General features: G+C 50.0%; 1 protein-coding gene across 2 annotated transcripts in view; it reads left to right on the forward strand.

The window, feature by feature from the left end:
* MYH10 (myosin heavy chain 10) overlaps positions 1–26,989 on the forward strand; it is a 126,723-nt gene that overhangs the window by 15,973 nt on the left and 83,761 nt on the right. For both annotated transcript variants that reach the window (XM_039231495.1, XM_039231494.1), the window contains exons 3-4: positions 8,979–9,135; positions 15,933–15,960. In XM_039231495.1, the coding sequence (XP_039087426.1) occupies positions 8,979–9,135; positions 15,933–15,960 (185 nt within the window). The remainder of the gene's footprint in view (positions 1–8,978; positions 9,136–15,932; positions 15,961–26,989) is intronic.

The following is a 26,989-nucleotide window of genomic DNA, read 5'->3' on the forward strand; positions in this document are numbered from 1 at the left end:
CCCTCGTGTGCAGTGTATTTCCTTGTGGTGCTCCCTATCGGTCTCCACTAATCTGTTCCTCTTTTCAGTTCTGTCACTTTTGCTGTATATGGGTTGGAGCTATGTTATCATGTGTAGATAGACATAGGACTTTTAGACCTTTCTGGTGGATCCTCATGAAATAGCCTTCTTTTTAATAGTAAATACTTTTCGGGACACCTGGGGGGCTCAGTTGGTTAAGCGGCTGACTTTGGCTCAGCTCATGATCTCTTGGTGCATGAGTTCGAGCCCCAGTGGGGCTCTGTGCTGACAGCTCGGAGCCTGGAGCTGCTTCGGATTCTGTGTCTCCCTTGTTCTCTGCCCCTCCCCTACTCCTGCTCTGTCTTTATCTGCCTCAAAAATAAATAAACTATGAAAAATTTTTTTTTTAATTTAATGTTTATTTTTTGAGTGAGACAGAGCACAAGCGGGTGGGGGACAGAGAGAGGAGACAGAATCCGAAGCAGCTCCAGGCTCCGAGCTGTCAGCACAGAGCCCAGCGGGCTCGAACTCACAAACTGCAAGATCATGACCTGAAGTTAATGATGCGTAACCCACTGAACCACCCACACACCCCTCTGTCTGGATTTTAAACCCCACAAAGTGCTGCCATCACTTCTTAATACAGTTGGGGTTCCTTACGTTTTATCCATTTACTTTCTCTTGCTTTTCATTTTCCTTTCCAGCTCTTGGTTCTCATTCCCCTTTTAGAAAGTCTCACTTTGTCTGACAGCGTCTGTCTCAAAAAACTTTAAAATTTTTAAAAATTTTTTACATTTATTTATGAGAGAAAGAGCGAGATGGAGCATGAGCAGGGGACGGGCAGAGAGAGGGAGACACAGAATCAGAAGCAGGATCCAGGCCCCTAGCCATCAGCACAGAGCCTGTTGCAGGGCTTGAACCCATGAACCGTGAGATCATGACCTGAGCCAAGGTCCGACGCTCCATCAGCTGAACCACCCAGGCGTCCCTCAATTTTTTTTAAGTAAGTTCCACACCCATCGTGGGGCTCGAACTTGCAACTCTGGGATCACCTACCGGGCCAGCCAGGTGCCCCTCCTCCATTTTTCATTCTTCTCTCCCCCCGGATTTAGAGTCCAGAGCTGGTGGTAAACTTCCAGTGAAGACACCACTGCGCCTGCACCGTGTGCCGGCGAGAAGCCCGCCTGCAGTTTCGCTAGCGTACCTTTGGAGCTGATCTGTGGTTCTCTCCACTGGCTGTTCTCGAATTTTCTCTTCGTCTTTGGTTTCCAGCAGATTCACTCTGAGGTGCTGAGGTGAAATTGGCTTCTCTGTATCAGGAGTGGAGCTGGGAGCAGTTTTGTCTGTGCCTTGATGCCTTTGGTCGGTTTGGGAAAGTTCTCAGCCATTGCCCCTCCCGAGGCCACTTCTGCCCTGGGACTCCTTCCTGCCTGCCTGGACTCGGGACTCAGGTGCGCCTTGAGCCCGTCCTTCCCACCGCGTCCCATGCAGCCTTCCCGTCCTTCCGTATTTTAACCCCCATTCCCCCCACTCCCTGTGCTGCAGCTCAGATATTTGCTTCTGATAAAATGTGGAGGAACTAATTCTTTCTTCATCTGTATCTAAATTGCGTTTAAACACACCCAGTGAAATTGCTAATTTCAGTTAGTTTGCATTGCACTTTTCATTTGGCTTTCCTTTTTTTTTTTTTTTTTTAATGTCTTATTTATTTCTAGGAGAGAGAGAGACAGCGTGAGCAGGGGAGGGTCAGAGAGAGAGGGAATGACAGACTCTGAAACAGGCTCCAGGCTCTGAGCTGGCAGTCAGCACAGAGCCCGACGCGGGGCTCGAACCCACGAACCACGAGATCATGACCCAAGCGAAAGTCGGACTCTTAACCGACTAAGCCACCCAGGCGCCCCTCTTGATGATTTCTTTTTTTTTTAAATTTTTTTAATGTTTTATTTATTTCTAGGAGAGAGAGAGAGAGAGAAAGAGAGACAGCGTGAGCAGGGGAGGGTCAGAGAGAGAGGGAGTGCCAGGCTCCGAAACAGGCTCCAGGCTCCAAGCTGGCAGTCAGCACAGAGCCCGACGCGGGGCTCGAACCTACGAACCGCGAGATCATGACCTGAGCGAAAGTCGGACGCTTAACCAACTAAGCCACCCGGGCGCCCCTTATGATTTCTTAAAGGATTTTTATGTTTGTCTGTTTTTTTATGGTTTCTTTCATGGCTTTTCTTTTAATGGTTCCCGATTCTCTGGCGGAATTCTCAATCACGTTTTTTATCACTGGAACACACTGTTGTCCAAGATAGTAATACAGGGCAATACAAACAGACTCGTCCGGGATGCGGATATTATCTTGGGTTGTAGGCATTACGTGGCCTTGGTTGTACGGAAGAAGATGTGGAGGTAACGACATCGAGCTCTGTCTAGAGTCCTGCTCTGGGCGGGCATGTCGGCGAACGGGACTGGCACGCTTAGCTCATCATGGTCGGGGGCTCAGGTGAAAGCCTGGGGTGTTTCCCTCCCCGCGCCCTGGGCAGGCAGGCTCCTAAGTTCTGTGCTCCGGACCTTGCGCGCTGCTCAGAGTTTCACTCTGCCCAGCCTTGTGCTCCTCAGCCACTGTTTTTGGGATTTGTGACTGTTACGTGCGTGAGCAGGACTTCAGAATTCCCTACATCAGGCGTTCAGTGACGTCCACACTGCCCTTAGGTCTCATGAACGTGTGTTACACTTGGTCTGCCCGCGTCAGGGTCTGGAGGCGGTCACTGTACGGTAAGTAGTTCTGTCCCCTCTGATCTGTACATCTTCCCTGTTTTATTTGAAGAAACAGAGTCCCTTGTCCTGTGGGGCCTCCCATGGTCTGGGTTTTGTCGATTGCACCGCGTCCAGCGGCCTGATCAGATGTGGGTTCAGGTCGTCTCCCGCCTGTGCTGTTGAGATTGACCAGTGAGTCAGCAGGGAGCCCGGCGTTTTGTCCGGCAGACGCGACTGTCAGGGGTGTCCTGTGTGCCATTGACCGAAGGGCTTAGCAGCCAGCTTGTTCTCGATGCCTGTTCTTCTTACAGAACATTGGCCTTTCTTCCCCCAAGGAAGCAGTAATGATTAATATTTTAGTGTTTTTACCCTGGTGCCTTTTATTACTGACCTCTGTTCTGTTGTTCTCTAAGAAGGAAGCGCTCTCAGAATAAATGTGCCCACTGGATCGCTTATTTCCTGATATCCACTCTGCTCTCTGTTTTCTCCACCCTGGAGTTTTGGGCTTTTACGTCAGAGGATTCCTTACAGCCATTCCTTAATTGCCTCTGCCACGTCTTCTTGCCTTGTGCGTTTCTGTTCCAGTTTGTAGAGTCCCTGTGACATTACATCCGCGGCAGCTATAAATCTGTTTCCTCAAGTTTCCTTTTAGCTGATTTTATAGGCCGTTTCCACAGGCACATCCTCTCTCCGAAACCTCCGGATGATGATGCGTTCCTCCTCACGTCGGGGTTCGGTTTTGTTTCTTCACACACGCGTGCGAGGTTCCGGGGGTGCGGTGTTTGCACAGGGTGTGGGTGGACTGTCCTCCGGTGGTGGCCCGATGTCCTCTGCGAGCTGCGGGGGAGCGGCGTGCGTGTTTGGTGGCCTTTATGCGCAGGGCTGCTGAGGGCCGTGGAGTCCCCCTCCCGCCAGCTCCCCCCACCGCTCCCCTCCCATCGGAGCCCCGGCCTGTGCTGGGACTGGTGCAGTCAGCTCCGCTCCCCCTCCTCACCCCTTCCCCTTCGCTGTCTTTTCCCTGGGGCTCCGCCAGATCCATCCTTTTACAGACACGCTCCTTCCCTTCCATCGCTCTTCTCCCCTGAACCTCTGATACCCGATTCTGTGCGGGCAGAATCTAAGCGGCCGAGTCTGCCGTTCTGAGCTCCCACCGCGCACATTCCGTGCTCAGCGAGACCGAGCTGCTCATCCCGCCTTGCGTATATCCCACCACCAAGTTTTATGCACTTCCTGTTTTATTTTTTCTTTAAGTCTGTTGATTTTGAGAGAGGGGAGTGAGAGCAAGTGGAGGGAGGAACAGGGAGGGGGGTGAGAGACAGAGAATCCCAAGCAGGCTCCTCACCGTCAGCACAGAGCCCGACGCGGGGCTCGACCTCTCGAACCGGGAGGCGCCCTGCTCCTCCTATTTTAAAAAAAAATTTTTTTTTTAATGTTTTATTTATTTCTGAGAGAGAGAGAGACAGCGTGAGCAGGGGAGGGTCAGAGAGAGAGGGAGTCACAGACTCCGAAACAGGCTCCAGGCTCTGAGCTGGCAGTCAGCACAGAGCCCGACGCGGGGCTCGAACCCACGAACCGCGAGATCATGACCCGAGCGAAAGTCGGACGCTCAACCGACTAAGCCACCCAGGCGCCCCCCCCCCACTCTTCCTATTTTAATAGGAATTTCTTTATCCCTCCTTTTGCCCTGATACAGTTTTTTAGAGGACATCAGAGACCGTCGAGGTCAGTTCTGGGCCTCGCTCTCCGCAGTTTCTGACCGTGTGTGCTGCTCCAGACTTTCTGTCCTGCTTATAATCCTGTTCCCCTTTCTCCTCCTTTTTCTTCACTGTTCTCTTCTTCGCGCCTTATCTCGTGTCTTGCTTGTTGCTTCAGTTTATTGTCTTCGTCCCCAGAGGTGTGTGTTTATTGCAGGCGTGTCACGTCCTGTGTGTGTGTCCCGATGCCGAGGAAGGTGTGATCGGAGCTTCGGGCTTCTGACCGCACGTTGCTCTCCTGCCGTGTGGCCCGGGGAAGATGACCGCGACACGGCGTCGCTTCCGTTATCGGTTCCTCGGGAGCTGATTTCCACCTCGTTCCGAGTTAGCACTTGAAGCACTTAAGTTGAGTAATATTTCCCCATAAGTGGTTTTGTTCCCCCCCTTTGGCGAGCGCAGGGTGCTGGTGATCCTTTAACCTTGTTTTCAGATGACGTGCTCATATTTGTGGGACTGAGTCATTTTGTCACCCTCGTCCTCAGAAGAGTGTCCACCACACGGAGGCACGTACGTGGGAATTCCCTCTGGGTTAAATGTCGCTGTTAGGGTCTGTCACCAGGCCATACCCGGTAGGGGACGTTCAGCCGAACTGCCATCGTTTAACTTTCTCGCATTTACTTGTGTTTGTTTTTCTGTTTTGTTTCATTTTCTTTGTGGCCGGTCTGCAGTTTACCTCTGATAACAGTGAAGTGTAGAAAGCATAGCTTCATGATAGATTCGATCTAATTTTTGAACGCAAAAGTGGGGCATGTATAAAAGTTCATCGAGGGGCGCTTGGCTGCCTCAGTCGGAAGAGGGTCCACGACGCTTGATCTCAGGGTCGTGAGTTCAGGCCCCAGGGTGGGTGTAGAGATTACTTAAATAAATAACTTTTTTTTTTTTTTAAAAAACCATTGAGATGTATAGTTAGGATTTGTTAACCTGACTGTATACTAGTTAAACTCGGTAAAATGCTGAGCTGAGATCGCCTGTCTCGGGTTTTCTCGCCCTTAATAAAACCTCGGTTTCTCTGGTCTCCTGCTGCCTGTTTGTCGTGTGGTGGCAGAGGGGGTGGGCAGGAGGCTTGCCCGGGAGGGTGCCAGGGTGCGGGCAAGGCTACCCGGACCCAGTCAGGCCTCTCTGGGACGTGAGCTGACAGTCTGAAGACCCGAGTGGCCAGCGACGGAGGGGACAGGCACCTGCTGTGGCCTCGAGCAGACAGGGGCGACGTCCCTCTGGCCAGCTCAGAAGTAAGGCCAACAGCCCCTCACCGTGAACTTGGGGCGGGGCTTTCGCTTCTGCCCTCTCTCTGCCCACACCTGTGCCCGGGCCTCTGGTCTGACTTAGGAAAGTTGGGGGGGAGGGGACGGGCCTGAGACTCGGCTCTGACCTGACCACTTCCCTCCTTCTAGCAGGCTCCCCCCCCTCCCCGCCCATGGCTTAGCAGCGGTCACTGCTGTGTTGGATGGAGCCGCCTAGAGGGTGCCTTCTGGTGGCCGTGGCCAAGCTTCCTGCCTTCACAGACACAGCTGTTGCTGAGAAGCCCCTTAGTGCCCCTGGGGAGCAGGCCATGCAGCCGAATGCCGTCAGCCCCGGCCTTTTGGTGACTTTTTGCCTGTGGACTCGGTCCCCGGATCACCTTAATTACCAGGCATGCAGGGTGCCTGGGGGCTCACTTGGTTGAGCATCTGACTTAGCTCAGGTCACGATCTTATGGTTTGTGGGTTCAAGCCCCGCGTCGGGCTCTGTGCTGACAGCTCGGAGCCTGGAGCCTGCTTCCGATTCTGTGTGTGTCTCTCTCTCTGCCCCTCCCCTGCTCATTCATGCTTGGTCTCTCTCTCTCTCTCTCTCTCTCTCAAAAATAAATAAATGTTAAAAAAATAAAATAAAATAAAAGGCCTGCATCACAGTGCCACGAACTTCCATTCCCAGATGCCTTGGCCCCTCGGAGGTCTGGGCCCTGGCAGCCCCACAGCGGCTCTGTTCTTCCATGACCCCCATGGTCAGTTTTGTACGCTGTTTTAATGTTTTATTTAGTTTTGAGAGAGAGAGAGACCACATAATCAGAGGAGGCTCAGAGAGAGAGGGAGACACAGAATCTGAAGCAGGCTCCAGGCTCTGAGCTGTCAGCACAGAGCCCGATGCGGGGCTTGAACCCACGAACCGTCAGATCATGACCTGAGCTGAAGTCGGACCCTTAACCCACTGAGCGCCCCAGGCGCCCCTTCTCAGAAAGCAGTCTTAGCAAATTGAGAAAAGCCCAAAACCAAAAGTGTTCTTCGTATCAGTTCTGAATAACAGTTACTGTGCTGTCAGGAAGGGTTTGCATCTTCTAGACTCATAGCTTCTAAACATTACTGGGGAGCCACGGGGCGCCTGGTGGGCTCAGTCAGTGAAGCATGTGACTCTTTAAATTTTTATTTAATTAAAGTTTTTTAAAACTTGCATCCAAGTTAGCAGATAGAGCAGCAATGATTTTGGGAGGAGAAGCCTTAATGCCCCTCAACTGTTAGCGCATCTCCACCAACCCCTCCAGTGACCCCTGTTTATTCTCCATATTTAAGACTCTCTTATGTTTTGTCCCCTCCCTGTTTTTATATTATTTTTGCTTCCCTCCCCTTATGTTCATCTGTTGTTGTTTTTTTTTTAATTTTTTTTTTAATGTTAAAAATTTTTTTTTAAATGTTTTATTTATTTCTAGGAGAGAGAGAAGGACAGCGTGAGCAAGGGAGGGTCAGAGAGAGAGGGAGTCACAGACTGAAAAAGGCTCCAGGCTCTGAGCTGGCAGTCAGCACAGAGCCCGACGCGGGGCTCGAACCCATGAACCGCGAGATCATGACCTAAGCGAAAGTCGACGCTTAACCGACTAAGCCACCCAGGCGCCCCTCATCTGTTTTGTTTTAAGGCCTCATGCGAGTGAAATCATATTTGTCTTTCTCTGACTAATTTAGCCGAGCACGATACCTTCTGATTCCAGCCACGTAGTTGTAAATGGGAAGCTCTCATTCTTTTTGATTGCCGAGTGATACTCCGTTGTATACATACACCACATCGTCTTTATCCATTCATCCTTCGATGGACATTTGGGCTCTTTCCACACTTTGGCTATTGTCCATAGCACTGCTATAAACACTGGGGTGCATGTGTCCCTTCGAAGCAGCACACCTGTATCCATTGGAGAAATACTTAAAGCGCAATTGCTGTGACGTAGGGTAGTTTTATTTTTAAATTTTTTTTAAAACTTTTTTAATGTTTTATTTATTTCAGAGAGAGAGAGAGACAGTGTGAGCAGGGGAGGGGAAGGGAGAGAGGGAGACACAGAATCTGAAACAGGCTCCAGGCTCTGAGCTAGCTGTCAGCACAGAGCCCGACGCGGGGCTCAAACCCACGAGCTGTGAGATCATGACCTGAGCCGAAGTCGGACGCTTAACCGACTGAGCCACCCAGGGGCCCCTTATTTTTAAATTTTTGAGGCAAAGCATGTGACTCTTAATCTTGGGGTTGTAAGTTCAAGCCCCACACTGGGTGTAGAGATTACTTAAAAACAAAACTTTTAAAAAACAATTGAGGGGGCACCTGAGTGGCTCCGTCAGTTAAGCATCTGACTTTGGCACAGGTCATGAGGTCACGGTTCATGAGTTTGAGTCCCGCGTCGGACTCTGAGCCATGAGCACAGAGCCTGCTTCAGATCCTCTGTCCCCCTGTGTCTCTGCCCCGCCCCTACTTGGGCTCGCTGTCTCTCTCAAAAATAAATAAAAACATTTTTGAAAATTAAAAAAATTGAGGACCCTTTTGCGTCCTTTTGTGTTTGTGTGGGTTATATTTGTCGGTACTTAATGTATTTGAAATTAAAGCAGAATTTAAAAATATGAATCAGTTCACTTAAAAATAATAAACCACTTAATTTATTTAAATAAATTCATTTAAAATAAATGTACAACAAGGTAACGTAAATAAGTTCTCTTTCGTGAAACAAACGATGTTCTCTAAACGATGTTTAGAGAAGTTTTACGTTTTTGCAAATCTCCTAATAACGATGTTTTCAGGTAATTGTGGATACTCTTCCGTGATTCTACACCCAAACTTGACACCTGGTCTTTCCTTAAAGATGAGTTGCAGTGTGGGATCTGCAACTACATTACTGACATTTTCATACCCTGCACGGTCGGGAGAGAATGACCATGAAAACGCAAATAACGGACTGCTTGAACCTTACGGTGGTAGCCCTGTGAGGTTGGGGGGGTGGGGGGAGGCATATGTTACATCCATTTTACAGATGAAGGAACTGAGTCCGGTAGAGTGCCCCCTAATAACTGATCTGTGGGAGAACTTCCTGTGCCTTGGAATTGCCCGTCCTCGGCTGGATTTAGTTAGGGGGAGAGATGAATTACCCCAGGGATGAAGGCCCCTGTTCGGATTACTGTATGGTCTCTGGCTGTGGGATACATTCAGGGGTTTTTTTGTTTTGTTTTGGTTTTTTAACACTGTATTTTGTTTTTCTTCTAGACCTATTCTGGACTCTTCTGTGTAGTCATAAATCCTTACAAGAATCTTCCAATCTACTCTGAGAACATCATCAAAATGTACAGAGGGAAGAAACGACATGAGATGCCCCCGCACATCTACGCCATCTCTGAATCTGCTTACAGATGCATGCTTCAAGGTAACGGGAGGGTTAGAGTCCTGGGTACCCGATTCCTCAAGTGTGAGTTAGCGTTTCTGCTTGTGTTTCAAAGGGCTTGAAGCTTAAAAAAATCTTAAAAAGAAAAGTAGCAAATGTTTATTGTAGAGGAATTATGAAGTCTTCTTTTTTTAAATGTTTATTTTGAGAGGGGGAGGGGCAGAGAGAGAGGGAGAGACAGAATCCCAAGCAGGCTCTGTTAGTGCAGAGCCTGACATGGGGCTGGGTCCCACAGACCGTGAGATCGTGACCTGAGCTGAAATTAAGAGTCAGATGCTCAACCGGCTGAGCCACCCAGGCACCCGTTAAAGTTTGTTTTAAGTTTATTTATTCTGAGAGAGAGTGAGAGAGAAAGAGCCTGAGCAGAGGAGGGGCAGAAAGAATCCCAAGCAGGCTCTGCGATGTCAGCAAGGAGCCTGACGCAGGGTTCCATCTCATGAACCGTGAGATCATGACCTGCGCCAAAATCAAGAGTCAGATGCTTTACTGACTGGGCCACCCAGGTGCCCCTGAATTATGAGTTTTTAAGATGAGAATGGGCAGTGTGGCCATTTTCTAGAGGAAGCAGGTAAATATGACTGTGGCTTCATAATTCCTTCACGCTAATTTTTTCGTTAAAAAGCATCTAGTTTTTAATATACATTTGCTCTCCACCACAAACCAGTATAACCAGAGCGCTCCTGCACTGGCTTTTAGAACCCACAGGAAGAGCCACGAGAGGAATACTGGAAAAGATAGAGGCTTCATTGGGGAAGCCAATCCTTTTGGATTTAGGTTGAAGTAGAAATTTGAAGAGTCATTCATTTGACTCATGACATTAGACACAGTGGTTTACGGAGGGACATTTTCCTGCCAACCAGAACATAGCCGTTTTGAACGCATTTCCCACTATTGTGTGAGCTCTCCTGTAATAACGCTCCTTCTCTTTGCATCTTTTGCAAAATAAACCTGGTAACAGTATGATAAAATCTATCGGTTCTTATAAAACGGTTCCATGATCGTCAGGAACCGGATGTCACCTGTCACCGCGTCGCAGGCCTTAGGGGCTGGGTCGGGAGGGTAGCGTGAAGGCTCCGTAAAGCACAGCGCCCAGGCCCACTTCACGTTGTGCTGGGACGCGTATGAACCAGGTCGCTAGAGGCAAACAGGAAGGGCAGGTGACTCTTCAGAATCCGTTTAGGCTGAGAAAACATTAGGTTTAATATTAATTCTGAGGTTCAGAGCCAGGGCGTACTGAGAAAATGGCTACCACTGCGGGGACACTCGGGGGGTGGAGAAGGAAGAATGTAGCCTCTTTGCTTCTGGTTCCGTGTCTCTGAGAAGAAGAATCTTTAGATGCAGAAAAGCGTTTGTATAAATGAGCACACTTTGCCTTATTTGGGAGAAGAAACTGGAGCGAGGACACTCCTTCTCTAATTGAATCCATATTTCTCCATCCAAACAAGTACGTCCTCACGATTGAGATGGTCGGCCCTCTGATCTTTGAAGGATTGTCTGGACAAGGGGCTTTCCAGAAGGCAAGGACCGGCTCACGTGTGCAGTTCTAACTTTGAAATGAGGGCGGGAGCTTCAGACCAGAGCCTCACATACGTGCCTGGGAAGGTTCTAGACTCTGTTGTCAACAGTCTAAGAACAACATGGCCACACGCACTGCGTTCCTTTCGCTTAGTGGGAAGGGAGAGAACCGTGGATGGTGTTGATGAGAATCAGGACCGCTACCCAGCATTCCAGAGTCTTCCGTGACGCCCTCGGGGCTGTTTGTGGCAGAGGGTGCATGTGGGTGCTGGTTACCAGCTGAGGCTGTCCAGGCTTGTCAGGGTGTGCGCACCCAAGGCCCGTCCCCTGGTGACATTTTTCTCAGGGTGCTTAAAGATGCAGGACGCATGCCCGTGAAATTTGTAGATGACGTGAAACTTGCAGGGAAGAGAAATACATTTGATGGAAGGAAACAAGTTTTAAAATCATCTTTTTTTGTGTGTGGTTTTTTTTTTTTTTTTTTTAATATTTTTATTTGTAGGAGAGAGAGAGACAGCGTGAGCAGGGGAGGGTCAGAGAGAGAGGGAGATACGGACTCTGAAACAGCCTCTAGGCTCTGAGCTGGCAGTCAGCACAGAGCCCGACGCGGGGCTCGAACCCATGAACCACGGGATCATGACCTAAGCGAAAGTCGGACGCTCAACCGACTAAGCCACCCAGGCGCCCCTAAAATCATCTTGACAGGTTGATTGGGAAAAAAATTGAGTCAGCAAAATAGTTAGCAGTGATTCAGTGCTACTGTCCCATGACCTGGTTGCCACACCGGCCCTCCGCGCACAGAACGAGGAAGATGTGGCTTTCCCAGCCTATCGCACTGTTACTCACGTCCTCGCTAGTGCTGGAGTGAACACTTACTAAAGATGCCCGTGTGCCACGCCCTGGGCCAGACGTCCACGTGCACGGTGGGATCTACCGCAGCAGCCCAGCAAAGTCGCCAGACCTGTGGTCCTGCTTCACTGGGGCACAAAAATATTAAAAACTCCACCCAAGAAAATGTAGATCGTAAGAGGTTACGAACCAGGATTCGAAGCCAAGGCCCAGCGTGACAAGCTCTTATCCGTAACAATGAAATTCCACGTGAGAAGCAGAAAGAATTAGTTGATAGTTTTGGTGACATCATAATTGAAAGATAGAAAAACAAAATAAAACAGTCAGCAAGCCTGTCGCACTCTGTGCTGTAGGCAGGGGCACACGCTGACGTGCTGCACACCTCCTTCGGGCTGGGCGTGCGCACACTCGGGTAGTCGAGTGATAGCTTACACTGCCTACCGGCGCTGGTCCGGGGGTGTTTCAGTTACCATCCTGAGCAAAACCGCCAACTGCCACAGGGCCTGTGAAGAGATCAGTAGCTAGAGAAGGGCTGGGGAGGGGAGGGATTCAGGGCACAGCGTCCCAGTGAACACAACTTGTCTCTTTAATGGAAAGAACCGGAGGCAAGCTCACCTGTTTTCCTAAGTTTGGATTCCATGGGGACACGGCACCAATAAAATGCAGCGTGTGTCTGGAACATAGCAGTTGCTCAAGAAACACCGGTTGAATGAATGAATGATAGTAAAGTTCTTGGACGTAATAACCTTGACTGCGAAAAGCTCAACTTCCGTTCTTGTTAGATTTATATCTACGTGAAAGTGCTTCATGCCTTCTAGTGTTAAAGGGAAGTTGAAATTTAAAAATTTCCAAGCACACACCCTTGATATATAGAAGTATTTTTTAAAATCTACGTATAGGCCTTGTGTTTTACAACATTGCAGAACTCACTTCTTCTGGAAGGTAGTCCTGATAGATTCTTTGGGATTTTCTTAATTTTTTAAAAATGTTTTATTTATTTCTGAGAGAGAGAGAGAGAGAGAGAGAGACACACACAGTGTGAGCAGGGGAGGGTCAGAGAGAGAGGGAGACACAGAATCCGAAACAGGCTCCAGGCTCTGAGCTGTCAGCGCAGAGCCCGACGCGGGGCTCGAACCCACGAACCACGAGATTGTGACCTGAGCTGAAGTTGGACGCTTAACTGGCTGAGCCACCCAGGCGCCCCTCTTTGGGATTTTCTGTGTAGATCAGCATGTGCTCTGCAAATAGAGACATCGCTGTGTCCTCCCTCACACCTTAGGCTTTCAAATTTTTTTTATTGCCTTGTGGTAATGCCCAATAGGTATGGCGACAGCAGACATCCTTGCCTTGTTCCTGGTCAAAGGGACGGGGGGGACACCTTTCACCTTTTCACCATTAGGGACGGTGTTCACTGTACATGTTTTTTTGTACATGCCGTTGATCAGGTTCATGAAATTCTTTTGTGTTCCGAGTTTGCTTGGGGTTTTTTCCTTTTAATATGAATGGATGTTGAGTTTTGTCCAATGTGTTTTCTACATCTATTCAGATGTTCTATAGTCCGTAGATATGGGGAGTTAGATCATTGGCCTTCGGGTGCTGAACTTGACCTTGCTTGGCCAAGATGAAGGTCACCTGCTTCTCGTGTGTACCCCTTTGTATATATCGCTGGATTTGATCTGCTCACGTTAAGAATTTTTGTGCCCTTGCAGATGACAGAGATTTGTATGTCATTTTCTCGTAACGTCTGTAGTTGTGTCAGAGTCCAGCTTGTCTCTGAGAATGGGTTGGGAGATGTTTCTTCCTCCTGTATTTTCTGAAAAGTTTGGTATGGTTTTTTTTTCCCCCTTGAATGTTTTGTGGAATTCACTAGCAAAATGTGTTTTCTTTGCAAGAAGGCTTTTAAGCAACATTCAATTTTTTTTTAAATCTTAGCTGTAACTGACATGTAACATTATATTAGTTCCACAAATTCAATTTCTTTAACAGATATGGGGCCAGTCAGGTTATTGGTTCTTCTGGAAAGAGCTCTAGTGGTTTACGTCTTTCTAAAAAGTTGTCCCTTCCATCTGAGTTCTCACTCGGACTGTGTCTGGGATTCAGGGTGGCTGTTCTCTGTCTCATGCTGGATGTTGGCAATTTGTGTCTTTTTCCTGATCGGTTTGGCTGGAAGTTTATCAGTTGTATGATTTTTTTCAAATAACCAGAATTTGGTTACATTGATATTTTTTTTCTTTTTCCTTTTCCCCCACATCATTGATTTCTGTTCTTTCTCATTTTATTTCTTCCTTTTAATTTGAATTTGACTTGCTCTCTTTTAGTTTTTTAAAGTAGGAGCTGAGGTCATTGATTTGAAACCTCTCCCACTGTTGCGTTATGATTGAACTTGGTATGGATGCCCTGAGTACCTCCATATGTGATTCTTGGGAGGTGCTTGGAAAGCACGGAGTTAGGAAAGGACTCGGTGGTCTTCCGGACGCTAGTTGCATTTTTGAAAGTGAAATTGTCTACCTTAAATACCGTTCAGGCTGTGGTTACATTGACTGGTTTTTAGGGATCAAGGTCGTCGTACGTTGTTACAGGTCGTTAGTTGGCGGGATTAAGAGGAGTCAGGGAGGCAGAAGGGGGGATGGACACATCCCATTTGGTGAGCATCTTACAGGTGATCCAGCCCCAGCCCTGAGTGCACGCACAGGGAAACCGAGGCGCAAAGCCAGCACAGGACCAGACAGACGAACACCAAGGACAGAGAAGTCTGGGCGGCAGAGCTGTCCCGGCTCCCTGGGCCGGGGGGTGAGAGGACAGGGAATGGAGCACGGAGCAGATTGGAACGGTAGGTGGTGGTTGTGATACTTATGTACGGATGCAGGAAGAGAGCCGTTCTGAATTAATTCGGAGGCAGTTGAGTGTTGGTTAATTTTTGTGCGTTTTGAACCGGTATGAACCGGTTTGGAAAAGCCATAAGACACCTGGTGTGGTGGAGCTCTATGGAGGTTGCTCAGACCTGGAGAATTTAGGGGTCCGAGGGTTCCTATTCACAGTGAATAAACACGGGCTTGTTAAACCCCAGCCCTGTGGGCGGAGAGCCCGGGAGGAGCCGGGAATCGGTGCCGCGTTCGTAGGTGCAGCGTCGTTCTCAGCAGAGCCGGGACCAGGGCGCGACTGGACCTCCCAGGGCGGCGGCCAGCCCTGACTCAGCTCAGTGAGACTTGAGGCGCCGGGCAGTGATACACTCGTGGAACTCGGTTTATACACAGAGGATACGCGAGGGTTAGTTTATCTGAATAATAGTATGACATTTATTTCTGAGAAAAGCTACTTCTGCCCGGTGGGGTGGGGAGGGGGTGCCTGGGTGGCTTGTGGGTTAAACATCTGACTCTTGATCTTAGCTCAGGTCTTGATCTCAGGGTCTTGAGTTCAAGCCCCACGCTGGGCATGAAGCCTACTTAAAAAAAAAAAAAAAAAAGCTGTCTATGCCTGAACTACACGGGAGTGAGGACCCCCCCCTCCCCCCGCCAGGCCCTGCGAGCACAGGCCCATTCTAAGCAGCGCCAACAACACAGGTAGGTGCCAGAGGCAGCCAGGCCCCAGGTCGCCGCCCCTCAGTGGCCTCGGGGTCCCAGCTGCATTACCTGACCGCCTCCAGGAACATTTTCTCCTCTGTAAAAATAGATACCAGTGCCCATAGGTAATTAGAAATCCTACATCCATGCTGGGGGGGAGGGGGCTTGTCCGCGGGCCGGCCGTGGGTTTGAATTTCACCTTCCCGTTTGAAAAGCTGAGCTGAAGATTTAAGTCATTCATCCCCTTGACATCCCGTAGAGGTTCTGCCCTCGCTGCACATGGGTCTGTAAACCGTCCGGACCGGAGGCGCTGCTCACGGTCCATTTAGATGTTTCTCTGCCTTCAGCCGCACCCACCCACCCTCCCCCCCGCCCCATCCCCCCGGGTTTGATTTTCTTTTTTCTCTCTCTCTCTCAGTTAATAGATTCCTTCCTCTACAGGGGTGGGTGTTCTTGGAGCCTTTCTGAGAGGCAGTGGTTTCCACACCTGACCCTGCATCTGAGTCACCTGGGGAACTTAACTGACACAGGGGATTTTGATCCCACCCCCCTGAAGATGATCTGGTGGGGGAGGAGCCCCGGGGAAGCCTTTATAAGGCTTCCCAGGTGATGCTGTCATGCACAAGACTTGAGCATCAAGGTTGACGGGGCATAGAAAGCTGTTCCCTCCCCCGCCCCCAGGGTCTGGCCTCGTACTGAGCAGGGGGATGGACTCAGGGCCGCAAAGGTTGGGGAAGCTGGGGAAGCGTTGGTGGGGGGGGGAGGGCAGGAGCGGAGTTGCAACTTGATTGTATCAAGTGTTTGAAACACCAGGCAAATGGTCACTTTCTTTTTTTTGTTTGTTTTGTTTTCTAGATCGTGAGGACCAGTCAATTCTTTGCACGTAAGTAAATATCGAACGTTCGGACTTGGTTTTGATTCTTTTGGAAACTAAAGCAATTGTTTTTTTTGATGGGGGGGTGCGGAGCAGTAACTTTAAGAATTTGACGCAAACCTTGGCAGTTACCATTTTAAGACTAAGGTGATGGGAATTGTTTAAATTGGGGTTCGCTGGCCGTCAAACCAGGCTTTTCCCACTTTTCTCAGTGTTGATCTGAGACACTTCGGTCCTGAGTTTATATGTGTGCCTGTTGGGCTACTAGACGTTCCAGCCGTTTATCCATTTTACCCGCTAAACGTTGCGGACAGTCACGGGCCTCGTGTGCTGAGTGCTGGCGAGTCGGGATTGAGCGAAGCCGTATCCACAGCAGAGCCCCATTAGACCCGCTTAGAAAAGGGTCGTCAGGCCGAGCAGCCTGGCTGCCGTGTGGACGCAAGACGGGCTGGAAGACCCGTGGGGAGGCTGTCGGGCGTTGCAGGCGAGAGGCACTGACTTCAGGCAGAGGTGTGACCGCATCCGGAGGGGAGCAAGGAAACCCGCTGAATGAGAGGAGGGAGAGTGAGTGGAGGGGCCGGGGCATCTGCCCTGCGGCCCGTCTCAGTGGGGTCCTTTGCTGTGCTGTGCGCCTGGACGTGGAGCTCAGGAGAGGGCGGCTCCAGGCACTGAGACCTGACCCGTCCGCGCAGGCCTGTAAAAGGGGAGAGAAGGCTGAGTGTGGAGCCTTGAGGAAAAGCACCTTCAGGGGCCGGGCAGAGGTCAGCGAGGCTGCGGGGGTAGAGTGAGCCCCACGGGGACAGGTGCATTGGGGGTGTCCAGGGCCAAGGCCGGGTGCACTTGAATGAGGGGGAAGTGGAAAAGTTAAAACCCAAAACCTCAAGTGTAGGCCTGCCGCTCTGAAATCGAGGGCGAAGGCTGGCAGGTGGGTCAGCGGTGGAGCATTCTCTCTGAGACAGTAAATGCTGACCAGAGACCTGGGGGCTGGAAATCCAGAAGGTTCTCCTCTGATGGCTTATCTTTTCTTGAGAAGCGGCAGCTCCGGGATCTAAGGAGGGGAGGAGAAGTAGAAACAGCTGACGCGAGGGGCGCCTGGGTGGCTTAGTCGGCTAAGCGTCCGACTTTCGCTTAGGTCATGATCCTGCGGTTCGTGGGTTCGAGCCCCGCGTCGGGCTCTGTGCTGACTGCCAGCTCAGAGCCTGGAGCCTGTTTCAGTCTGTGACTCCCTCTCTCTCTGACCGTCCCCTGCTCACGCTGTCTCTCTCTCTCGCCTAGAAATAAATAAAACATTAAAAAAAGAGAAAAGAAACAGCGGACGCGGGTCTGCTGGTTGAATAAATTTTCTCCTAGCGCTGTTTAGCCTCTGGTTCTACAAGGTAGCGTTTCCTGAACAGCACACCGCCCTGAAACTGGGTGGCTTAAAATACCCATCCCAGCAACTGGGTCGGGCTCTGCTGGGCCGTCCCGTGGAACTGGGTCAGGCTGAGCGGCCCAGCTGGGCTTGCCCTGCTCTCTCCTCTGCACCCCCTCTCGTTCTCCAGCGGCGAGGTCCCGGGAGTAGAGGTGGGCGCATTGTTCAAGTGCCCGCTTGTGTCTCGCCCGCTGCCTTCCCGCTCCCATGCAAGACACGCGGCCAGGCCACAGCAGGGTGGGAGACTGCAGGGGGCAGATGGAACGAGGCGGGAGGCAGTCGGGGCCGTAGCCCGTCCACCAGGCAGATCCAGTCCATCAAAAGGTGGAGCGGCTGTGGGCTCAGCCAGTGGGGGATGGGGTGGGGCCAGGCATCGAGAATACTGGCAGGAGACACCGTCGCAGTGGACTGTGGGGTGTGGGCAGAGGGAGGGGGCTGCTGGGAGGAGGCAGAGCGCTCGGGTCCGGATGAGGTCGCAGCTTGATGTTGGGGACACTGTTGTGCGCACAGGATGGGTGGGCGGTGCGGCCACAGGAGTGAGTAGCAGGGGAGGCGGGAGGGGGTCCCGGGGCCGGGGTGTGGGTCGCACACGCCACGGAGTGTGACGCACCAGCCCTTCCTGATGCTGTGTGATTTCACCTAGAGGGGTGTCCTTGACTCTGAGGTCATCCCCTTCCCAGTTTTCTTGGCATAAAAAGTGCTTTCTCCTCCGTTAAGTTCCTCCTAATCCTCCTACACGTGCTTTTGAAACAAGACTGGAGGTTTTCTTTTTTTTTTTTTTAATGTTTTTATTTCTGAGAGAGAGAGACTGTGTGAGCAGGGGAGGGTCAAAGAGAGAGGGAGACACAGAATCCAAAGCGGGAGACACAGAATCTGTCAGCACAGAGCCCGACGCGGGGCTCGAACCCACAAACCGCGAGATCTGAGCCACCCAGGTGCCCCATGGAGGTTTTCGTTTTTAATGATCTTACCGGGGGAGATACATCCCATGCTGTGACCTCAGGGAGGAGGGGCGGGGCAGGGAAGGGGCTTTGTACAGTGACGGGCAGGCCTGGAAACAGCATCACGGTAAGTAAGTGAGGACGCTGGCACCGACTTCCTTCCGGTCTTGGGGGAGACCAGGGAGGTCCTCAGCGGAGAGGGCTGCCTGGGAGTGGAGGGTGGGGGGGTCTAGAGTGTTCGGTAAGCCAGCCAGAGGAGGGAGTGCTCCAGGAAGAGGCGGATGGTGTCCCAGAGTGTGCAGGGGAATCGGGGTGGGGAGCAGAAAATCACGGGCTTTGGGACCAGGAGGAAGGGAAGGGAGCGCAGATTGTAAGAAGGCAAAGTGACCAGAGGAGCCGACATCTCAGGCATGAACATGGACAAGGACAGAAGGGACCCCCCAGAGTCCATCTCTGGGGGTGGGCAGTGAGGTGGCAGATGGGAGAGGGGACTGGGGTCTCTGGAGGCGGCGGCTGCGGCTGCTACTCCCGGGCTTCTGGTGGGTTCCTAGCCAAGGTGGGCAGGCGGGCGCCAGGCTAGTGTCTAGACTCTGCTCCTTCTCTCCATCCCTGGTGGCTTCTTGAAGAATCAGTGCGCCAGGCGGACCAGGGTGGTCCGATGAAGCCTCCAGGTGTGCAGGAGGCAGGTGAGAAATGGCATCAGGCAGTTTTTGAGGATTTGAGTGTTACCAGAGCATGTGGTGTGAACCAGGGGACAAATAGCAGCTTGAACTCAGCCTGCCGCGACATTCACCTTCGTTCCTGTGCGGATGAGACGCATCGCCCGGCGTCTGTCCTCACTTCTGTCACCAGCTGGGTTGTAGGACCCCAGGCCCCAGGTCTTACAGTGTCCTTTAACCCCTCCCTCTCTCAGGCCCCTGTTTCTAGTCACATTGTACGACATTTCTTTCTGTCTTGTCCTAGCCGGTCCCACACCTGATGTCTGGCCCGTTTTTGTGGGTCCTGGCCAACTTCAGTGCCTTCCCTCCAGGGAGGAAGTATACTCGAATCGAGGCACCTGGGTGGCTCAGTCGGTTAAGCACCAACTCTTGATTTTGGCTCCGGTCATGATCTCCGGGTTCATGGGTTCAAGCCCCCGAGGCTGGCTCTGTGCTGACAGATGGAGACTGCTTGGTTTTCTTTTTCTCTCTCTGCCCCTTGCCTGCTCTCACCTGCGCTCGCTCGCTCTCTCTCTCTCTCTCAGATCAAAAAGAAATTTCAAAAGGAATATGCCCAAATTGGAATCCTCTTACACAATAAGGTCCAACCCACTTTGATTTTTCTCTCATCGGGCTCTTTTTATATATATACACTGCAATTCTTGGCTACCTATTTCTGTCCTACGTATCTTATTTTGCAGTTTAGTAAGGTAGGAACCCTGGCTTACCTTGATTGCTTTTTAATAATTCCTGAGAACCTGACACAGTGTTCTGAACATAGTACCTACCTAGGAAATCGATAACATTTCAAACAAAAGAAAGAAATCCTTTAATGAAGGAGGAACCAAGACCACAGGCTAACGAACAGATTAAGAAGTTTTAGGAACTGGTGATCCCGTACGTTTTCAAAGGGAAAACCTTTCTGGCATCATTTTTAAGAGGCATTTTATTTTGAAACTTAAAACCCATACGGAAGTAGAATGGTGTTCTGTCCCCATGTGCCCATCACCCAGCTTCAATGTTTGTATTTTTTTTAATGTTTATTTTTGAGATACAGAGCATGAGCGGGGAAGGGGCAGAAAAAGGGAGACACAGACTCCGAAGCAGGCTCCAGGCTCCAGGCCATCAGCACAGAGCCCGATGCAAGGCTCGAACCCCTGAACCCTGAGATCATGACCTCAGCTGAGGTTGGATGCTTAACTGACTGGGCTACCCAGGTGTCCCTCAATGGTTTTAAAATGTGTACCACATTTCCTTCATTTTTTCCCTTTTTTAAACTTTTGCTGATGCATTTCCACAAGTTTTTATGTTTAAAAAATCCAAACCTATCAAGTGGAAAGAACAATTCCTTAAATGGCTGTATACCTCTCATTGTGTGAGTTCTCTATACACACAAACAAGTTTGTAACCATTTTATGAGTCGGTTGCACCCCGAGATCTTCAGCAGGTGTCTCCCACCTGCTGTTCCCACGGAACCACAGCTGTGGGTAGCTTGCTTAGAGCAGCATCGATTCTGCCCTGTCTAGTGCAGAATGCATGTTCAATTTTCTGTGATAGTTCTTGACCTATTTTTTGTAACTTTTAAAACCCACGACCCTGACAAGGCTCATTCTTTGCATTAGTTAGATCTCGATTCAGTATTCTGGAATAGTCTTTTCATTTTTCTTTGTATTCTTCAAAATAAAAGTCAGTTACTTAAAACCTGAACTGCAAGTGTCTTTTTTTTTTTTTTTTTTAATTTATTTCTAGCGCAAGTGTCTTTTAAAGATTGTCCTTTGCAGGGGCCCCTGGGGGGCTCAGTCAGTTAAGCATCCGACTCTTGATTCTCACAGTTAGTGAGATTGAGCCCCACAACTGGGCTCTGTGCTGACAGCACAGAGCCTGCTTGGGGTTCTCTCTTTGCCCTCTCTCTCCCTCAAGATAAATAAATTAAAAAAAAATTTCTAGGGGCACCTTGGTAGCTCAGTCAGTTAAGTGTCTGACTCCTAATTTCAGTTCAGTCTGTGATCCTCACAGTTTGTGAGTTTGAGCCCCAGGATGGGCTCTGTGCTGACGGTGTGGAGTCTGCTTGGGATTCTCTCTTTCCCTCTCTCTGCCCCTTCCTCACTTGTGCTCTCTCTCTGTCTCTCTCTCCCCTCCCCTGCTCATGTGCACGCTCTCTCTCAAATACACTTTAAAAAAAGGAAACGATTATTCATCGCAGTGCATCCGCACTGCGGACCCCAGGCCACCTGCACCTCTGGCCAGCGGGCTACACATTTAGGGGTTGCTACCCCCTCGGGTTGGATAGTTTACTAGGAGGACAAATCAGAGGCAACCAAAGGAAGAGATTACGAGGGTGAGGTCTCGGAAGGTTCCAGATGTAAAGCTTCATGTCCCCTGGCACTTCCCCTCCCAGCACTATGTAGGGGCCGACCTTGCGTCCCCTCCTTAGCACGAGCTCTCCAGGCCCACCGTGAATGGCAGAGACCAAGCTAATTCTTTATGGCACAGCATCCGTTAACAGTCACACGGGAATCTAGGCGTCAGAACCCCACGAGATGTGTGTGTGCGGCATCCTGCTTGTGGGCCGGGGAAGAAGACGATCTGTGCGTTGCCCGTCTGCAGGGTCGTGGTGACGGCCACCCCACGTACAGTAAGCTGGGACCGAGGTGCAGGACCGCTCCTCCTTGATTGGGGGGTGGGGGGCTCAGATGACCATTTTTGATGAGACTTTGTGTAACGTCTGGAAGCAGGAAACACTCTGGCAGGGGATGACCGCTGTTGATTTAATGAAAGCTTAGTGGATGCTAATTTACTTTGGTCGCCCAGAGTGACCTCTGCGGGCACTTGGAATTAATCGATATCATTTTAGACTCATTTGTCTTCAATTAATAGATTTGGATTTATGAGGTGAGGCTCCCAGCATCGGGTTTTCTCTTCTTGAGCACAGAGTAGCCGTCAGCAAGTACGTTCTCTTTCAGTCTTTTCTTCTCTTTGACTTTTCCAAGCATCTGATGTGGATGTTTTCAAACCTAAAGCAAAATGGAAAGAATGTTGAATCCAGACCCCTAGATCTACCATCTAGATTCTACCATTAATATTTTTCTGTATTCGGTGATATACTGACCTGCTCATCCTTCTGTCCATCCATCAGGCCATTTTCTTGTTTATGTTGGAGGAAGATTTTTCCTTTTCTGCCTTGCATCCAGCACCCAGGGTGCAGATTAAGTGGCCACAGATTAGCAGGAGAAAAGACTTCTACATTCCATACTAAACTTGACCAAAAGGGAGGATTAGGGCTTCAAGGAGAAAGCACGGAGAATTCTGTCGGGCTCTGTGATGCTAACAGACAGCTGAATTTGCACTTCCTGGGTCTGTCTTTCTCCAGTCCAGAAACTCCCTGGGGTGGCAGTCAGTGGCAGGTGTATTTTCGGGAGGCTCTGCTTATGGTTAGATAATGTTTCCTTCCGTGGCTGCTGATCAGAGATCAAGTAATTTTTATACCACTTTGATGGGCTATCAGTCCCTTCCTTTGATTTATAGCAAGGTAAATTGTAGATATCCACACACTTCCCCTTAAACACTGCAGCATACACAACATTAACTAAAGGTCAATATTTACATCTTTATCTTTGGAGGCATGACTTGTATGTGGTGAAATACACGACGCTTAAATCTACTTCTCCTGAGTTAATTTGTATAATCCGAACCTCTTTCAAGATTGAGAACATTACCATTGTCCTGGAAGAAAGCTCCCGGGCAAATCCCCACCCCTACCTTTTTCAGCCTCTTTCTGGCTTTCTTAATTCTTGGATACCACTGGTTATGATACTTAATAAAACATTTCTTGTTCATATCTACTGTAAGCTACATTGTGACCTGAAGTGTGAAAACGTGAAACAATGTATTCAGATTTGAGAGACTTAGGAGATATCTGTAGCGCCTTTGAGTATCCACCGCGTCAAGAAGTCTAAGGGTATGTAACGGGGATCTTTTAAAATTTAGGACCCAGCCGAGCTAGTTAGGTTTTCTATGTGAGATTAACTATTTAGTCCATTTTACATAATAGTTATTTTGTATTAAGTACTTCTGTGGGCATATCCCCAAAGAAAAATACAATTGGAAGCAACATTTTTTAAAAATTTTACTACCTGGGCTTGATAGCCTCTCTCTAACCTTTATTGTTTTGATCACTTACTCTGCAATTTACTTTTCTGTCCAGAGGATGAACATCTTAACCTCCCCTCTGGCCTCATCGGCCTCCAGCCCCCTGGCCAGCCTTTCTCTCTGCAGGCTCAAGCCGGGGAGGGGGGGCTCCCACCTTAGGGTCTACCCCCTACGCGCTCGTTGTTCTCACGTCCTGCCCAGTTCTGTGGTGAAGACACTCAGGGTCTCCTTTATCCTGAGAAAGCAATGCTCTTCACTCTTGGATCCTATATAATTGGCGGTGAGATCCTATCAAGAATGTATCATCCACATGACTTTCTTCTCATGAGAATTAAAATCTGCAATGCAGCCACCGTGGTAATGAAATTATTCTGTTCCCTAAGGTCCCTTTTCAAAATTTTTTTAATGTTTTATTTACTTCTGAGAGAGAGACAGACAGCATGAGCAGGGGAGGGTCAGAGAGAGAAGGAGACACAGACTCTGAAAAAGGCTCCAGGCCCTGAGCTTTCAGCACAGAGCCTGACGCGGGGCTCGAACCCCTGAACCACGAGATCATGACCTGAGCTGAAGTTGGACGCTCAATCGACTGAACAACACAGGCGCCCTTTAAGTCTTTAAGTTCCCTTTTTAAAGAGTAATGTGTTTACTTACGTTTATGACTCGCTAACTGCTGGTTAACTCTAGTTTCTCTCCTTTTAAGTATATTTGGTAATGTAACCATTGTAAAATCCTGGTTGCCTCCCATTAGCCTTCTAACAGGATGTGATGGGATTTTTTCTTACGGTTAAGGAATTTTATCTGTCCTTTCCAATTACATTAGGTGGTGCTGACTGAGGCCCCCCCCCCCCCCCCCCCCGGATTTAGAACGGTTAGTTCTTGCCTAGGAATAACCTGTATTAGAAATGTCAAGATCACCAAATCAGTAGAATTGATTAACTAAAACCCCAAAATACGCCCCATGAATTCAGTCAGCTGATCTTTGACAAAGGGTCACAGGGAACATCATGGGGCAGAGAGAGGCCCTTTAATAAATGGTGCTGGACAACTGGACAGCCACATGTTAAAAAAAAAAAGTCTAGACACAGGCCTTACACCCTTCATGGAATGAACTAGAAAACGGATCGCAGACCTAAATGTAAAACCCAAACTATAAAACTCGTCTAATACAGGAGGAAATACGGATGACCTTGGATTTGGTGATGCTTTTTCAGATATTTACACTAAAGACCTGACTCAGGAAAGAAGCAATAAGGTGGTCTTCATTAATATTAAAACAAAAACAAAAAAAAAACCCAAAACACCCAAAAATTTGTCCTCTCCAAAAGACTGTGTCGAGAGAATGAAAACGTAAGCCAAAGACTAGGAGAAAATTTTCTCAGAAGGCACGTCGGATCAAGGACCACTTTCCAAAATATACCCAAAAAACTTCAAATAAGAAAACAACCCTCACTGAAAAATGGGCCAGAGACCCCAGCAGAGCCCTCTGAACATAGCATGGATGGCAAAGGAGTGCACGAAAGGACACCCCACGTCGCACGCCGGGTCTGCACGCCCCACGTCGCACGCTAGGTCAGCACGCCCGCCAGGACGGCCAAGGTCTGCAGGGTTGAGGACACTGAACGCTGATGAGGTCACGGAGCAACGGGAAGGCTCGTTCGCCTCTGGTGGGAAAGCGAGATGGTGCGGCCGCTTGGGAAGGCGGTGTGGCAGTTCTTCCAACGCCAAGCCTCCTCTCAGCAGGACCCGCCAGGCACACGCCCCAGCACGTCCCCATCAGAGCAGAACTTAGGCCTGCACGAAAACCTGCTTTGGGCATAACTCCCCGAGCTGGGGCGTGACCAGGATGCCCCTCAGCTTGTGAACAGATGGATAAACTGCGGTCCGTCCGGACAGTGGAATGTGATCCTGCACTAAAAACACAAGTGAGCTCCCAAGCCACAAAAAGCCACGGAGGGACCCTGAATGCATATTAATAAGTGAAAGGAGCCACTCTGAGGAGCTCCAACTGTATGATGTTCTGGAAAAGGCAAAAACCATAGAGACAGGGAGTAGGTGAATGGGTTTTCGGGGTGGGGGAGAGAGGGGGCGTGACTGGGCACAGCACAGAGGGACCTTACCATACTCTGTATGACGTTCTAATAGTAGATGCGGGTCATTACATGTTTGTCCAAACCCACAGAATGTGCAACAAGCCCCTGGAATGAACCTTAACGTAAACTGAACTTTGGGCAATTACCACATCCTATTTCAGTGATGTTGACGGTAGACTGTGTGTGTGCGGGCACGGGGCGTATGGGAAAGCTCTACCTTTCTCTCGATTTTGTTGTAAGCCTAAAACTGCTTTAAAGAACACACATTTAAACCACGCGCACCTCTAAGGCAACCGCGTGGGATATAGTTGAAGAGACCATGTGTTGCCGGTGGAAGCCTGGCATTCCCTGTCGTCTCCCACGGACCGGCTCCCCCACCCCGGTCACCTCCTCTGGACCCCAGTGGGCTCTTCAGAAGATCCTTTGTTTTAGAAACGCTCAAGTCTTAAAACCACAGGGAGCGTTAGAGCATGTGGGTGCATCTTCGTGAGAGCTGAATTACGGGGGGAAAGAAGTATGCAGACCAGCTTGTGAAGAGAAGTTTAAAATGTTCTCGGCACGTACGCCAGGAAGGGGCACTGACCGCTTTGCAAGTGTCATCGCCGTTAATGTCGGAGTAGCCCTGTCAGCCCCAGCTACGTGTCCCGTCCACCAGTCCCCCTACCGGGGGTTGGCGCGATAGAGGACCTGAACCCAACCCCCTTTTTTTTTTTTTCTTTAAAGTGTATTTATTTATTTTGAGAAAGAGAGCAAGCTAGGGAGGGGCAGAGAGGGAGAATCCCATGAAGACTGAGCTGTCAGCACAAAGCCCGACGTGGGGCTTGAACTCGTGAATCCTGAGATCATGACCTGAGCCGAAGTTGGACGCTCAACTGACTGAGCCACCCAGGCGCCCCATAACATGGGTGGTTTTCAAATGGAGGTCGTCTGAAGCAAGAACTTCAAGCAGAGGGTGTTTTTGAAACTAGACTGGATTTGATGTTACAGACGTCCAGAGAGCGTAAACACAGAGGCAGTTACGATCTGGGGGAGGAGCTTGTCACCGGGAAATGCACGTGTGGTCCAGAAGGGACTCCGAGAAAGGGCCCAGAGTGGGTCACGCGTTAGCAGTCCGTCTCCCCGCTTCTCCGCGCCGTTGGTCTTGCCATTTTGTTTTGGACTGCACGCCTCTTTGAGAAGCCAGTGCAAGCCGGTGACCTCTCTCGAACATTCGAACACCTCCAGCCTACGAGCACCCCAGACCCCGTGTGACCTGATGTCCTGCGCAGGATGCAGGGCACCCCACCCAGCAGGCTTCTGGCTGTGCTCTGCCTGTCGTTGGCCTTGCACTTGCACCCCGTGGGCCGGCAGCAAAGCCCGCGGCCTCTCCAGGGTACAGCTACTCCGTCGGCACGTATCGTCCGTGGGTGAAAATGAGGTCATGTCCTCATGTCTGTCCTCCTCGCTCTGAGGTCGTGGTCTGTTGCTCTCCTCCCCGAGGACCCTCCTGACTCATTTGAGTTCCCTCACGTCTTCACTTCTGCTCAAGCCGCTCTTATTCCTCCGCTTCTGGCTGGGACGCAGGTGCCGTTCATTCCTCTTTTTATTTTTTTTTTAATTTTTTTTTAATGTTTTATTTATTTCTAGGAGAGAGAGAGAGAGACAGCATGAGCAGGGGAGGGTCAGAGAGAGAGAGAGTCATAGACTCTGAAACAGGCTCCAGGCTCTGAGCTGGCAGTCAGCACAGAGCCCGACGCGGGGCTCGAACCC

Source organism: Hyaena hyaena, unplaced genomic scaffold (assembly GCF_003009895.1).
Source record: "Hyaena hyaena isolate Hyena2069 unplaced genomic scaffold, ASM300989v1 scaffold_58, whole genome shotgun sequence".
Classification (NCBI taxonomy): Eukaryota; Metazoa; Chordata; class Mammalia; order Carnivora; family Hyaenidae; genus Hyaena; species Hyaena hyaena.